At 37.7% G+C, this 17,390-nt stretch overlaps 1 protein-coding gene across 1 annotated transcript in view; it reads right to left on the bottom strand.

Annotated features, from left to right (window-relative positions):
* HYDIN (HYDIN axonemal central pair apparatus protein) overlaps positions 1–17,390 on the bottom strand; it is a 326,268-nt gene that overhangs the window by 284,247 nt on the left and 24,631 nt on the right. Inside the window, exons 2-4 of the mRNA XM_044255773.1 lie at positions 11,303–11,460; positions 8,944–9,066; positions 2,889–3,008 (exon numbers count right to left, since the gene is read on the bottom strand). Coding sequence (XP_044111708.1) covers positions 2,889–3,008; positions 8,944–9,066; positions 11,303–11,437 — 378 coding nt within the window. The 5' untranslated portion in view covers positions 11,438–11,460. The remainder of the gene's footprint in view (positions 1–2,888; positions 3,009–8,943; positions 9,067–11,302; positions 11,461–17,390) is intronic.

Consider the following 17,390-nt stretch of genomic DNA (forward strand, 5'->3'; position numbering starts at 1 on the left):
GGGCGGAGGTTCCAGGGACACAAGGAAAGGGCAAAGATTTTTCTTTTTTCTTCTTCTTTTTTTAAGACCAAAGGGGGCAGAAGACAGTGAACTATATAGTTAGTTAAAGGTGACGGAGAAGTCTCAGGTGCAAAATGAGGGCAAAAGAACCCACACAACCTCTCAAAACTGAAACCTAGATGGGCAAAGAAAGAAGAAATGCAGAGAGAGAATTCAGACAGATGCTAAGGCTAGAGAGTGGGGGTTAAGGAAGAGACATGCCAATGTGATAGGAGTCCATCTGGCTTTGCTGCTAAGGGGAAGGTGCAGTGTCATTTACGATGGACAGATCGACACTGTGGAAGCTTGCTGAGAATAATTCTGGCAAAAGCAGAATCATAGATTAAAAATGAAAAAGGAAAATACTGTTTTTCAGAGTCCATAGTCTCTCATGGTTCACCTCCCCTTCTGAGGGGTTTGAAGTGGGGGGGGGGGGGGGGGTGGGCGGTTGGGGTACCAGGTGGTGGGTATTATAGAGGGCACGGCTTGCATGGAGCACTGGGTGTGGTGAAAAAATAATGAATACTGTTTATCTGAAAATAAATAAATTGGGGGAAAAAAAAAAAAAGAAAAAGGAAAATACCAACAACAGTACGTAATAGTAATAGTAATGACAATAATAATGGTTTAGTGCTTCCTATGTGACAGACACTGAGCTGAACGCTTTGCGTTCATTACCTCATTTAATATTCCACACAGCTGATTGAAATGGGTACTATTAGTACCACCGTGGCCCAGAGTAGTGAAGCGACTTACCCACGGTCTGCAGCTGGGAGACAGCTCTGCTGGAATCCACCTAATTAGGTTGACTCTAGAGTCTGGGTTCTAATGATTATATCCTAAGTAGAATCAAGTTGAGCCTTGTAGAGGGTTCATAGCTTACTCCCACCTTGTATTGTGAGATAGAGAAATAATGACCAAACAGGCTCTATCTTTTGCATTCAGTGCCAATGAGGAAGGAAATAAATGGCAAATAAGATAGAAAGCATTTTTCTGTGCCCCATATCTATCCCAGCAATTCTTTATGAGTCCATGAACTAAGGAAGTAGAGAAGCAGGCTTGTTCTTGGGTGAGTTACCCAAGGACAAGCCTGCCTAGGCTAGAGAAATCAATCTACTTTTTGTAGCTGGGCTTTCCCTGGATGAAGACCTTCCTTTCATGAGGTCACTCTGTAGCAGCATTAAACCAAGAGGTACTGGGTTCCATGAGAACTTAGTGCCCCTTGACAGACAAAACTTACAAAATGGCCCATACCCTTTACTTGCTCATATTATACCCACTGGCAATCATTTCTTGTTTAGGGCCAAGGAAGAGTGATCAAAATATCCCTTGGGCTAGCTCCTTTCTGTCTTTAACAGCCTTAAAATACTTGAGCAAGAGTCAAAAAGTCATGGAGAAAGGGAAAAAGAGAACTGGACTTGACAAAGGGAACTGGTTGGCAGCCTATATGAAAAGAGAGAGTCCTGATGTCTATGGAATACATCTCTTCTTGAGGTCTAGGGGCATAATTCTGAGCATCTCAGATTCTTTTTCTTCTCTCTGCCTACCCTTTTAACTTCTGTCCCTTGAGCTTCTCTTGCTAACACTACTGTAGCCAAGAACTAAATATACTATTTTCTCCAGAGTCTGACTTCGCTGTCACCACATCACCCCATTGATCTCTGAAAGGCATCAGTGATTCCTTTAATGAGCTATTGTACCAAATATAACTAAAAGTTTTCTTGCATAGTCTTCATTTATTTTCCTTCTTTTTCTTACAGCTAGAATTTTTGTCTCCACATTCTTGAACTCCTGAGGTATTCCTACCTGTCTCCACATCTGAAGTTCAGTATCTCTCAGATGCTTTTCTCTCCATCTGATTACTTTTCACATTTAACTGTGCTTCATGCTGACTTCCCACATTATTCTTTCTTCCATTATTGTTAGATGTCAAGGAACTCTTCAGGCACTTAATACCTTTTCTTGAAGTATACCATAATTTATCTCTAGCGGGGAAAAAGGCATATGGATGGAGAAGAAACTCTCAGTTGCCACGACAAAAGGCCAAGGTATAGACATTGTGAGAAGCTGTCCAAAATGATCTGTATACAAAAATTTGAAGGCTATCTAAGGTAGAAAGGAGGAGAATGAAAAGGGAGAAAGAGAGATATATCTGTTTTGAAGTTTGGAGAAAGAAAAAGGAGAAACGGAGATTTGTTTTGAAGTTTTTAAAAAAGTAAAATTTATAAAGCATAAATAGTTTACCTCAACAACTGCAATTCATATGAGTAGAGTTTACAGAGGCCCTAATGCAGAAAACATAAATGTATGTTTTACCCCGTTTGAATGAAAACCTAGCTAAACTGGTCACACAAAAGAATTTCATGACATTTGGGGCACCTTGGTATCTCAGTCAGTTAAGCAGCCAACTCTAGGTTTCAGCTCCTGTCATGGTCTTGGGGTCCTGAGATTGAGCCCCGAATTGGGCTCCATGCTTAGAGAAGAGTATGCGTAAGGCTCTCTCACTCCCTTCCCATAACCCCACCACCACCGTTCACTCTCTTTCTCTCTAAAATAAACAAATAAACATTTTTTAAAAATTGAGACATTTACCTAGCTAGTATTTTACTCAACCAAATGTTACTGTACATATTGGGAGTTGATCATCTGGTGGACACTGATCTGGGTCAGAACACACATGAGTAAATCAACACCAATCTTGTCTTCATTAAACTTATAGTCAAAGTGCATGTTTTTAATCTACTTTTCTAGGCCTCTCAAATTAAAGAATTCATCTAAGACCCTATAGGATCCCACTTTATTTAATCCCTTATATATCAATAAAAGGTACATCCAGCAAACATACTCACTTTGTCATTATTCCTCAAAATGAGTGGAACTTCATAGACTTCACAGGGAGTATAGTTCTGAAACACAATTTCTGATGGAAAGGGCTGGAATAATGCCTGATCCAGGTCAACTCCTGAGGACTGCATTGAAAGAGGAAATCATTATACAGTCCCACAGTGGCAGAAATGACAGGGCAATAAATGAAAATACTACATAGACCTATGGATGTTAATACTAAAAACATACAAAACACTCAGAAGTGGGTAACTACTATAGACAATAATTGTTATAAGTACTGAAGTTATTGTGAACAATTTGTTTAACACAAAGAAAGTAGAAGATTTGGTCCTCGTTTAAAAAATACAGGCTAATTAGAACACCAACCCTAAACTTCCATTTACAGCAATGGTGAAAATAAGGTCATGATTTCCCTATGAAAATAACAAGAAAAACTCTATCAACAAATATCTATGTGAAGGAACTGAAGAGCTTAACAAGACAGTATGATTTAATGTTAAAAGTATGAATTATCTCAAGCTATTAGCTTGGGTAGAATCCAATAGGTTTTGAGCATTGCCATGTCTCCTTGAAATTTTAGAATATTCCATGTTTCTCTGTGAGTACACAGTTGCACCCTGGGGCACCTTAGTATAGTCTGCAAAATGAAGATGTAAGCATCCATCTCAATAATTTAGAAAGCAATAGCAAACATAAAAAAATCCAAACAAAATGAAAAAAATGATATAACCAAAACAATAAATATTCATAAAATGGAAAGTAACTACAGAATCAACAGAGCCAAAAGTCAAGCCTTTAAAGACTAATAAAACTGACAAAATATCTGGTGAGTATGGTCAAGAAAGTATTATAGAGGGCACGATTGCACGGAGCACTGGGTGTGGTGAAAAAATAATGATACTGTTATGCTGAAAATAAATAAATGGAAAAAAAAAGAAAACAAGACAGAAGTCACAAAGAGCCAATATAAAGGATGAAAATAAGGACATTACAACAGAAACTGAACTAACTGAAAAGATAATAACTGGGTATTATGTCAAGAAATGTGAAAATTTAGATTAAAGTTACAAATACTAAGAAAATACAATTTATCAACACTAGCACAAGAAGAAATGGAAAATATGAGCAGTTCTTGAACTACGAAATTGAATCTGTAAGTAAAAACTTTTGATAGAGAAAACGCCAGCCCAAATAACTTTACAAGCAAATTCTAGCAAACATTTAAAGAAAAAGCATGAATATTATAGAAACTCTCCCAAAGGAAAGAAACAAAATTAATATCTCCCAAATTGATGATGGTAGCACAACTTTCTTATAACTAAGAAACATAGCGGGAGAAAGGAAAACTATAGGCTAATCTTAGTTATATACAATAGATTTTTTTTTTTAAGGAACAAAACATTAGTAAACTGAAACCCACAATATATAAAAAGGATAACATATCATGACCAAATTGGGTTTGTCTCAGAAGTTCAAAGTTGTTTTAACATTAGAAATTGATTAAAAAGGGGGCACCTGGTGGCTCAATGGGTTAAACCTCTGCCTTCAGCTTGGGTTGTGATCTCAGGGTCCTGATCGGGCCAGCATTGGGCTCTCTGCTCAGCGGGGAGCCTGCTTCCCCCTCCCCCTCTGCCTGCCTCCCTGCCTGCTTGTGATCCCTCTCTCTGTGTCAAATAAATAAATAAAATTGTTATATATATATATATATATATATATATATATATATATATATATATATAGTTTTGGGGCCACCTGGGTGGCTTGGTTAAGTGTCAAACTCTTGGTTTTGGTTCAGGTTATGATCTCAGGGTTGTGATATCAAGCCCCCCAATAGGCTCTGCCCTGGGCATGGAGCCTGCTTATAATTCTCTCTGTCCCTCTGCCCCTCTTCTGCCACTGTTTTTATTATAGTGAAATAAATTAATATTTATATGAAATATATATATATATATATATATATATATATATATATATAGCAATTAAATACCATGTTTTGGATTTGAATAAACTGACCAATGGTGTGGATAAATCCAGAAACAGATCACTGGACCTATGACAGAGGCCCTATAGTGCAGAGGAAACAATGGATTTCAGCATAAATGACAGACTCCAAGATGGACTTTGTATAGATTTTAACTGGCAGCTTGAGCTCCCTTTCCCAGCCCTCCTGCCACAAATAACCAGGGTTAAGAGATACCCAGTGAGAACGTCCACAATTTCAGATCTCAGGTAAGGCTTGTACTATACAGACCTCTTAAGCAGGTGGCATACTCTGATAGGCAAAACCACCAACTCCTTGTTTAGAATACTAGGAATGGCAATAAGAAATTACCTGTATGCCATTTGGCATCGGGAAACAGCAGGGAAGGCAAGGCCAAATGGGCAACACATAAATTCACATGTTTATAGGAAGGAGTTTTTCCACTGAGGCAGGCTAGAAGAGAAGGATTCTGATTCCTAAGGGCCCCCACAAGTCACAACTCTGGGAAAAGGCTAACACAGCTCATTCTTCCTTCCTTCCTCTCAGCCCCCTTCCAAATAAACACATGCACACATCCTCTTTCATAAAATGCTGTGCTGAGAATCATGAAGGATTCCTATTGGTCTGGGACACCACTAGGACATGCCTCAACAAGAATTTCCTGCAGATCACAAGTCCGGAAAAAATGCCCCTCTTCCCTCCAAAAATGAGTGGTAACAATAATAGTAATATCTTGATAAATCAAGATCAGTGCAAAAATATTCAAGGAAAACAAAGGAATAAAGAAAATGGTAAGTGAAGAAGAGTTAATAGGAAAGTTGCCATGAACCAATGAAAATATTGGCTACACTGTTTGACTATAAACCCAAAAGACATAATGGAAAAAAATATGAAACCACAAAGCAAATAATTAAGAGGCAGGGAGGACTTAAGCAATCAAAGTGATGAAAAATTCATGTGTTCACTCATAAATACTAATTGAGTTTCCAATATTCTCCAAATTTTAAGCACACAGTAGTGAGCAAAGCCAATAAAGCCCTTGCCCTCATGAAGCTGACATTCTTGGGGAAATGGATAAAAAATAAAGAAATGTATAATATGAGGTCAGGCAGTGATTTGGCTACAGAGAAAACTAACAGACAAGGAGAGAGTGTGAATGCAAGGTGTATGCTCTTTTCAACAGGTGTCAAGGGAGAGCCTCTCTGAGGAAAATACATCCAAGCAGAGATCTAAGCAAATCCTGCAAAGATCTGAGAGAATAGATTACAGTTAGAATGACTAGCAGGTGCAAAGGTCCTGAGGGGTGGATTATCATTGAGTGTTCGAAGAGCAACAAAAGGGGAGGGGGCACAGCTAGAGGGAATGAGCTAGGGAAGAGTGGAAGGGAAAGAGGTCTGTGAGGGAAATAGGATTAGACAATGCAGGACCCTATATCTCTGAGGGTAAGAGGAAGCTGCTGGATGGCTTTACACATGGAAGTAACATGTCCTAGTTTACATTTTTAAAAAATCATTCTTTCTTCTTTGTGCAGAATTGATGATGGTCGAATGAGATGGGAACATGGAGACTATTTCAGTAGTCTAGAGAATAGTGGTTTGAACTGGGAGGGTATTGGTGCAGCTGGTGAGAAGCAGTTTGATTAAAGCCATATTTGTGAAAGCAGAAGTTTATAGCACTTGTCATTGGATTTCATATAAGATGAAGGAAAAAAAGGAGGCATCAGAGATAATCCCAAGGTAGGTTTCTGGCCTGAGAAAATATATACTAGATGGAGGAGACAGAAGAGATAAGATTGTGTCTTTAGGGAAGGAAGGAAACACAAAAGTTAGAGCTTGAATATTTTAAGTTTGAGCCGCCAATCATTCTTTGGACTGAATAACTGACCCAGAGTTCAGAGGATGGGCCACAGCAAGATAAACAGTTGTGAAAGTAAACATTTAAAAAAGTAGAATTTAAAGCCTGCTCCTAGAAGGGGTCACTTGAAGAATGAGTTCAAAAGAAAACCAAGTTCAAGGACCAAGTACTGGGGAGTTCCAACATTTAGTGATCAGGAACAGGAGAGGGATCCGAAAAATAAAAGAAGATAAAAACAACCAGTGAAGTAGGAAGAAAATAAAAGGAGTATGATACCTGAGCTACAAGTAAGTATAAAGGGATGCTAAGACTAATGCTGTGAGACAATCCAGAAGTGCTGAACTGGTCAAACTCAAGGATGAATGATAAGAGAAACACATATACACAAGATTCAAAGTAAGGAACATAGAGGATAACCTGATGGAAATAATTACAATGAAATGGAAATGAACAGAAAATTAAAAATGGTTGGCAAGGGAATACAATATGTAGAAAGGTAGACAAAGAAGGTCCAACATATTCAAAACTGATAGTCCTCAAGAAGAATGAAAAATGGCAAGAACAAATACTGGGTCATTCAAGAAAATTTTTCTAGAAGTAAACTAAAGATACGTGATAGTATCTCAAGAAAAGTTTAAAAAATTACTGCATACTAAATTAGAATAAACAGTCTTTGGCCATAAGAGCTAAAAGACTGACATATCTGTAGTGGGATAAATCAAGCTGGCTTCATCACACTTCTGCATTCCATTATGCATCATATTTCTGCTTACCATTAAAGCCAGAAGGTAGTGAGGAAAATGCCTGCAAAGCTTTTATGGGGAAAATGTGTGACTCAAGAATTTTAAACCTAACAAATCTGAAATCTGATATAAAGGCAATAGGCATATATTGTTAAACAAAAAACCAAGGAAGTATAGTATCCATAGGCTCTTCTTGAAGAGATTGGTGAAAGATGACTGTCGCCCAACTAGGAACAAATAAAACTCCAGAAAATAAAGTAAAAATAACCAAATGAGTTGAGAAAGAAAGAGGAGAAACGATGAAATACAGTAAAGTGTACTAATTATGTCATCTTTCATAGCAGGGGTCAAAATATGTTAAAACACACACAAGCAGGGGCGCCTGAGTGGCTCAGTGGGTTAAACCCTCTGCTTTCGGCTCAGGTCATGATCCCAGAGTCCTGGGATTGAGCCCCACATCAGGCTCTCTGCTCAGCAGGGAGGCTGCTTCCCTTCCTCTCTCTCTGCCTACTTGTGATCTCTATCAAATAAATAAAATCTTTAAAAAAAAAAACACATACAAACAGTACATACAGGAAAATAAGGCTGGTCTCAGTTACGCGATGGGAAAGGAGCAAATAGCCCTTGATCAGGATAAGTTAGTATTGGGAGAAGCCATGCTACTGGCCTCAAAAAAGAGAAGAAACCATAACTAAATTTGCAAGGCTCAGAGGAAGAGCAAATTTTGTGCAGATCCTACACAGGGAAGGCAATGGTGCTGCCGCAAATGCAAAAGAGCCTCAGGAACTCATTCATGACGGGGGAAAGATCTCTGAAAATCTCTCGGGATTAGCCCAGGGAAGCCTTTAAGAGGCGGCAGATCTCCATCAGTTTGATGAATGGAAGTTCATACCATAATTTGTACATAAAAAGTAAAGCATCTAATTCAAGAAATTAATTTAAAAGTAGGAAATAAGACCTTATTTTATAGCCATATACTCCTAAAGCCTGGAATTCATGGTTTACATTAGAATATAAAAACAGGTTAAAATAACTATTCTTTAGAAACTAAATGAATACATTTGCTATTGGAAGTGAGCCAGAACAGATAACAAATGCCGCCTTTAATAAACAATTCCACCTTCTTCCTTTCTAGTGATGACAGCTCAGGGAAGATGGGATTTCTTGCTGTGTTAAGAAGATGACTTAATTGGATTTGGCCACTATAATGCTTGGAACTACTCCTGACTTATAAACAATAGCGTCCAGAAGTAACTAAGAAACGTGACTAGTCAAAAGTTATTTGTACTTATTAATTATAATTCTATCCATATTAAATCAACAAATACCAAGATCAAAAGAGGTAGAAAAGAATATATAACACAAACTCAATAAGGAATTAGCCTGGAAACAATAACCATGACTTAGTTCCTGTTGTTCTAGAATGTTCACATTATTCCAGAGCCTGCCTCATTAACAAGTATGACAGGAAGAAGCTACCTTTTGATGCGTTTCCCCCATATCTAAAAGTTCGATGATCTGTGGTCGGCACATCAAACGTGTATTAGCCAGTCTCTGCTCTGTGGTAAGGGACATTTCCTTCAGGAATTCCGAGGGTGTCAGCTAAGATTAAAGAATAAAAAAATAAAAAACAGCTGAAGATTCATAAATATACCGAAAAAGTGTTTTCATAAGTGCCAGTAATGAATAATTTGTGTTTGCAGCTTTCAGGATAATTGTGGAATGCCACTAAGTTCTCTTATGAAATATTTAAATTAACTAAATAATACAAGAGAAATACCTGTGCACTTTTGAGCTCTTTGTACACTAATTTGAAATGACATGCGATTTTGAAGAAATCACACAAAAGAAACTGGGGGGGTGGGGAGTCAAGAAATTGCACTAGAGAGGAGTAGGGAATTTGGGTAAATTGGAAGGGGAGGTGAACCATGAGAGACTATGGACTCTGAAAAACAATCTGAGGGGTTTGAAGTGGCGGGGGGGTGGGAGGTTGGGGTACCAGGTGGTGGGTATTATAGAGGGCACGGCTTGCATGGAGCACTGGGTGTGGTGAAAAAATAATGAATACTGTTTTTCTGAAAATAAATAAATTGAAAAAAAAATTCAAACACACACACACCCAAAAAAGAAATTGCACTAGAACATATCCAAAGAGTTTAACATTTACGCTCAGAAGAAGCATCTGAGCATACAACCCTACTTCCAAAAATCACTTCTGGTGTTCAGAGCTGAGGAATATGAAATGCTTCTAGTTCTCAGTTGAAGTTACAACAAACAAGCAAAGTTTGGGTATTTAGCTATCCCACTACAGCAGGTTAAAGAGGAATTTTGTGAAATAGAAAGGATCTGGGGCACCTAGGTGACTCAGTGGGTTAAAGCCTCTGCCTTCGGCTCGGGTCATGATCCCAGGGTCATAATCCCAGGGTTCTGGGATCGAGCCCCGCATTGGGCTCTCTGCTCAGTGGGGATCCTGTTTCCTCCTCTCTCTCTCTGCCTGTGTTAAATAAATAAATAAAATCTTAAAAAAAAAAAAAAAAGAAAGAAAGGATCTAGGGAGTGTGACTGCACAGCTTAGGAATGAGTTTGAACTTTTTAGAAATCCCAGGAGCACGTTTAGACCTTGTTTTAAAAGAGCCCTAAGCCCATGATCAGATCCAGCAGCCACTTCTACTCACACCAAAACAGGAACACAAATGCTTTAACACTTTCTCGTGTTATGAGAAAAAAAAAAGTAACCTATCATTTAAATAAGGGCATTTAAATAACCCAACAAGACTTATTTACCCAGGACCAAACACAATTATTTACTTATTGTTGTTCTGGAATGTTCCAGGGTTTGCTTTATATGCAAGGGGAGGATGATCATTCACAGCAACATAATGTTTAAGTATGCACCGAGACTTTTAAAACAGCCAGAGGTATATAATTTAGCTGATTCGTTTCACCTTGGGTTAAAATCAATGCTCTTCAAAATCCCTACAAAATTAATTTCTGTGATTGAATCCATATAAATGAAAGCATATTTCTAATGCTGCTTCTTACTTACTTTTTTTTTTAGGTTCTTCTTGATTGGAACCCAGATTTGAATACGGAAATGTTAAGAGGTATCAGCTGTGTCACAGTTTAAATAAAAATAATAAAGTCTTAAAAGCAAAAAGTCAGGAGTTTAAATATGAAATGATGACCACCACAAAAGAGAGTGATGATAGGTTTTATTTTTTTTCCTCGGAACATAACTTGAGTCTGGCTTTTAAAATTTGATGAATACTATCTTGAACCCTGTAAATTGTTACTGATATTTTCTATAGCATGTAGTTTATAATTCCATTCTCATCACATTACTATAACCTATTAAAAATAGAAGTATGTTTTATTTTGAAGGACAGAGAAAAAGTGTATTTTTCCTTGATACCATATAGTCATCATTTTGATACTCTCTGTTCTACAAATATGCAAACAGAAATAACTCTTGCCAGTCAATAGGTTTTACACTGTTGAGGTCAAACCCTACGAAATTCTGATACCTCATTGTTTTTGAACTACAAACAAGGCAGTCTCATAGGGTTCAACCTAAAATTTAGAAAACCACCATAATTTCATTGCATAGTCTTACTTCAACTGATTAGCTTAAGCAATTCAAGTCTCTACTTTGAGGCATGTAATTTCAAAAACTTCTTGGGCTTTTAAGAGGAGCTGCTCCGCAGCAAGCTGCCATGTTACCTACATCGATATTGTCAGTCAGTAATTCCCTGAGTTCTGAGAATGCCAAGTAGCAGCTGTCACCCTCCTGAGGAGACTGCATTAAGTCTTTCACACTTGAAAGTCCCGGGTACATTACCATTGGATTTGCTTCTTCTTTTGTAACCACCCTTGGACTCAAGGGTGGCAGAACCTTGCTTTGGAATCCTTTCAGCATTCTGACTAACCCCATCTGAACAGCCCCCATAGACTCCTCAAGTCTTCTACTGGTCATTTTTAGTTATTTCCTTCATTCACCTAGAAGTGAAAAAAAAAAAGGGGGGGGTTTTAGAACAAATACAGTTAATTCCTGAATACAGGGCACAATTTTTTTTTAAGATTTTTCAAATACAAAATGTTTAGAAAAGACCAATCTTCAAAAATACATCTCAAATGCTTGTAACAAATGCCTTAACTAGAGCAGTCTATTCCATGTAATTAGTCCAGGTTTAACCTTAGCCCAAAGTCTAGGAAGCCCTTTAGACAAACCAAGTGATTCTGGACTGAGCTCAAGGAAGACCCAGATATACATGTAGTTCCTACATTTGGCACTTTTATTCTCCCAGATAAACAAACACTGCCCAATAAATACACTTCATTGCTTGCTACTTTATTTAACAATTCTCTCTCATGATGGCCTCTAAACAGAAAAAAACATAAGGCTTCAGGCCTTCAAGCTGAGCAGAGACTAAAAAGGCAGTATGAGATAAGGAAGAGGAAGTTTCTGGAAATTTTTTGACATTTATGGTCATAAATAAGTCATTAAACAGCCACTCTATATCTCGAAATCAAAGAGATAGGACATCTCCCCTCTATATATCCTTCCTTATGCCCTTTAGTACAACAGTTGCAACCATGGAGGCCCATTTGTGACAAGTGGGGATTTCTGTTTTCAGTAAGAGTTGGCTAGTTTATCTAACTCTGCCCAAAAAACATAAACAAAAACTAAAAATGCTTGGATACAATGTCAAGTGAGAAACCATAAAAGTCATTAAAAAGCTCACAAGACAATAAGTTATTACCAGACCAAAACAGTGAGGAAAGAGGTACATAAAGAAAAATAGATCTGAATGAAAATGCAGTAAAGTAAAGCAGTAAAACACCCCAGGAAATGAATATAAAATGTTTTAAAAGGTAAAAAGATAAGAGAACAAATGATTGAAATAGCAGACAGTCAAAAAGAAGATCCAGTACATTATAACCAGAACCCAGGAAGCAGAAAAATAAAGTTCTAGAGTGGAACCAATATTTAAAACTATCATCCAATAAAAAGTACCCCCCCCAAAAAGAAAACATAATGAAAAGGGATTGGTAGGCGTCTATGAAGACAGATGCAGATGGTCAACTCCAAGTTATATCTTAGCACAACTATTAGACTTTTAGAGAAATTTTTAAACTTCTCATAGCTTCCAGGCAAAAAAGGTAAAATAACTTAGAGGGGCAAGAGAATTAGATGTCAATGGACCTTGAAAAAGGAACCTAAGAAATGGGAAAGTGAAGGACAATATTTTCCAAAACTTTAAAAAGTATGAGCCAAGAATTTTATATACAGCCAAGCTCTCCCTCAAATACCAAAGCTACAGAAAGGGAGTTTTGAACATGTAAAAGCTCAGGGAAAATTGTGAACAAGTTCCCTTCCTGAGGAATGTACTAGACAATGGGCTTCAGCCAACCAATAGATGACTGGGGAACCTCAACGAAAGGACTTATAATGAACATTTCATGTATTTAATTAGAGTTAATTTTAATAATGAAGTTGAAGACATGAGGAGAAAATAGAATTTAAGCATATTTTCTGACAAAGTTGAAAGAATGCAATTTTAAAAGAAGAGTAAAAAATAGAAAAGTAAAACAAGATCATTAACACTAACTATTAGGTAGGAGTCAAACTATTTACCCAGGTAGAATAAAGGAGCTTATGGGAATTAGGGTAGAAAGCCCATAAGATGGCAGTCAATGACACCTGTTTCCAAGCACGCATGTATTTGCTAATGCCCTGTCCTTGAGAGCGGGCTGTCCTTAGGTATTCTAACAAATATAATACAGCACAAGTGATGAATGTCACTTCTGAGATTACTTTTATTTTTTTTAAGATTTTATTGATTTGACAGAGATCACAAATAGGCAGAGAGGCAGAGAGAGAGAGAGACAGAGGGAAGCAGGCTCCCCGCCGAGCAGAGGGCCGGATGCGGGACTCGATCCCAGGACCCTGAGATCACGACCTGAGCTGAAGGCAGAGGCTCAAGCACTGAGCCACCCAGGCGCCTCTGAGATTGCTTTTAAAGAGACTTGGATCCATCTTGGGTACTGTCTGGCACCCTCTCTAGATCATTAACTGCCACACTGTGAGGACACTCAGAAAGCTTAGAGAGAGGCCCACGTGGTGAGGGACCATGCCTGCTAACAATGACATGAGTGATCTTGGAAGTGGGTCTCCTGAGACCTGCCAACAACCCTGTGAATGAGCCTGAAGGCAGACTTGCCAGCCCCATTTGAGCCTTTAGATAACTAGAGGCCCAGCCAACAGCTTGCCTGCAGATGCATAACAGACACTGAGGAGGAAGCACCCAACTAATAAGCCACACCTAGATTCCTGACCCATAGAAACTGTGAGAGAACTAATATTCACCGTTTTAAGCTACTAATTTTAGAGTAATTTATTATACAGCAATAAATTACTAATGTAGCCATTTTAAAGTTTATATACCAAAAACTACCAACATAAACCTTCCTAAATACCAAAAGAAATTAGAAAAAGCAAAGTAGCCATACTAAACAGAGAAAGACAATGAATCAACAGTGATGCATCTAATTGATACAGCACAAGGTAATATGGGAAGTGATGTCAGCAGCATGTTGGAATGGGTGAGAGCCAACTTCAGTCTCCCACAAAAAGACCAAATAAAAACTACCCACAGACAAGATGTCTCTGTGAAAATCCCAGAACCCAGGGGTTGAGCCTGAAATACCCTCTTGGGTCACAGAGACATGGAAGAACCTCAAAAATAGGATGCTCAGTAAAAGAAGCCAGTCACAAAAGACCACGTGTTGTATGAGTCCATGCACATGAAGCGTCCAGAATGGGGAGCTCTCTAGTGAGAAGGAATAAATTAGTGGTTGCTTAGGGCTGGAAAAAATGAAAGGATGGGGCAGGGGTTCATGGCTAAAAGATATGGGTAATCTTACTAAGATGACAATGTTCTAAAGTGGACTGTGGTGATGATTGCACATATTTGTAAATACACTAAAAAACTGTGGAGTTGTATATACACCTTAGGGGTGAATTGTATGGTATGAGAGTTTTATCTCAATAAGGTTATTAAAAATACATTTTATTATTTTTGTTTGTTTGTTTCACTGGAGAATTCTGTGAAGCATTTCTTTCTTTCTTTCTTTTTTATTATGTTATGTTAGTCACCATATAATACATCTCTGATGTAGTGTTCCATGATTCAGTTTGCGTATAACATGTTAAAACACTTAAAAAATCAACTCATTTTTTTTAAACATTTATTTGAGAGAGATGGAGCATGCACAAGAAGAAGGGGCAGGGAGAGAGAAAAAATCCCAAGCAGACTCCACACTGAGTGCAGAGCCCAGGGCGGGACTTGATCTCACAGCCCTGAGACTGACCTGGGCTGAAACCAAGAGTCAGTAGCTCAACGGACTGAGCTACCCAGGTGCCCCTAAAAAAATCAATTCTTAAAAACTGAAAACCAACTGAAAGAAATGAACCTTGCTGTATATCAAGCTGGTGTCATAAGCACAAAGAGAAAACAATTACTCCAACTGACCTTAAAATACAGTATTTTGACTGTCTTCATTAAATCATAGTCTTCCTTAGTCATGATGTTAGTGACAATATACATTTTTTTGCTCTATGCCCAACATGGGGCTTGAACTCACAAACTCAAGATCGAGAGTTTTCATGTTCTACTGACTAAGCCAGCTAGGTGCCCCAGTAATAATATTTTCAAAACAAGTAGTTAAAGGAATATTGTGAGGAACCAAACAATTCAGCTTAAGAAAAAAATAAAATCAAAGAAGTTCTTATATTAAGAAACCCTATAATCTTATACTTAAATTGAAAACAAGTATGAGCTCATGATTATTTTCTCCTTTTAAATAACCTGTCTCCTGAAAGGGCCCAGAAACAATGAAGGCTCAGTAAGCAATAACAGTCAAGGACATATCATGGCCTCTAAATGCCATTTCCCACTAAAAGGAACCACAGTTCCTTGGAGAAATTGGTAATTTGAGGTCTGAGGCATGAAATGTATAAGATGAACTTGGAGTATTCTATTTTACTATAAAACAAGGACATTATCAAAGGCCACTGGAGAACTCTAAAAGAGTTCCCATTCACCAAAAATAGGACAATTTGAATATTTTTTTAAAGTCTGCAATGGATAAGTCTCTCAAAAATTTAAGTTCAAGTGATACTAAAAAATCACTGGTCACCTTTGGAAGTTGCGACGGCACCAAACTGATTATTTTGGAAAAAATAAAAGGAAAGAATCAGCCATTTATCATGCACTTTTTTGGGACAAATTGCATTGCAAGTTAACCAAATCATTAAGGAAGGAAAACAGTCCTTCATAGAAGAATTCCAGCTAATAAACTCAGAAGAAGCAACAGAAAAATAATGACCATTATGCAGGCCCTAATGAAACAAAAGATCATTCGATGCTAAAACCATTAGGAAAGATGTTGTTGAAGAACTCTATAATGACTCAATCGGGCGAACACCACTGGAGCCCTCTAAACCAATCCTAACATTAAATGCGTGAAAACCAGACATACCATGTTGCCTCCACATGATGCTCTACAGAGCCCCAGCTATGTAGAACTAGGAACAAAAACCCAATTACACCTCTAGACCTACCAGCCAGGTTACAGGAGACACAGAGAATGGAGGAGGAAGCATATTGTGGAGGAAGACAATTAAGCCAAATCAAAAATATGAGAAATGTTACAGGAAAATGTCCTACTTTATTCAAGGAATAAAAAGCATCAGAGAGTTGTGGGCAGGGGACAGTTAAAATATAAACTAAAAGAGCTCTGAACCAACCGAATGCAAGGGTGTGCCTCGTGTAGATCAGGATTCAAATAAATGAAAAGTAGATGATATAAAATAATTATTGGTTCTTTGGTAGGATAATGGTGCTGTGGGTATGAACTTTCAAAAGAATGTTCTTATCTGTTAGAGATATGTAGCATCTACAGGTACAGAGAAATTATAGCTGACATTTACTTGATAATACTCCAGGAAAAGATGCATGTGGGGAATATGAATGCAGGTATAGGTGTGTGGGTGTGTGAGGGAGGAGGATAGAAGAAATAAGAATGGGACAATACTGACAACCACTGAAGATTATACTATTCTCTCCACTTTGGGCATGTTTTTAAAATTTTCATAAATAAAAATACCAATACATACAAAATCCTGTGCATGCTTATTCAATGGCAGCTTTCGCTACCTAAATGTCCCTCAGCAGGGGAATGGTGAGCCAGATATGGTACCTGGTACCACAGAATACTATTCAGCAATAAAAAGGAACAGACTATTGATAATACAACTTGAACGGATCTCAGGGACAAAAAGAATTGAAAAAACATAATAATCCCAAAAGGTTGCACACTGTGTGATTCCATTTATGTAATAGTCTCAAGTAACAAAATTACAGAGATGAAGAACAAAGTAGTGGTCACCAGGGGTTAGGGATGGTGGATAGGGGATGTTTGTAGTGATAAAATAGAGACATTGAGAAGAAATAAGATGACAGGCAAAATCTTAAGGCTTATAGAGGTGAGGTAAATAAGAGAAAATTTGCTTATAGTAAGTTTTTCACTTCTTATAAGGTATGAGTTCACTTTCCAGTGCTATTACTGAACATAATAAAGGAATTTTCTGTATCTTGGTTGTAGAGGAAGTTATATAAATAAATGCACATAGAATCATACATATACGTTGTACCAATGACAATTTTCTTATTTTTATATTATGCTATAGTGCTATAAGATGTAGCGGTGGGGGGAATAGGAGGTCAAGGGTACATAAGACCTCTCCGTACTTTCTTTGCAACTTCTTGTGAATCTATAGTTATTTCAGAGGAAAATTTATTTTTTTTTGTTTTTTTTAAAGATTTTATTTATTTATTTGCCAGAGACAGAGGGAGAGAGAGCGC

Source organism: Neovison vison, chromosome 7, assembly GCF_020171115.1.
Source record: "Neovison vison isolate M4711 chromosome 7, ASM_NN_V1, whole genome shotgun sequence".
In the NCBI taxonomy this organism is placed as follows: domain Eukaryota; kingdom Metazoa; phylum Chordata; class Mammalia; order Carnivora; family Mustelidae; genus Neogale; species Neogale vison.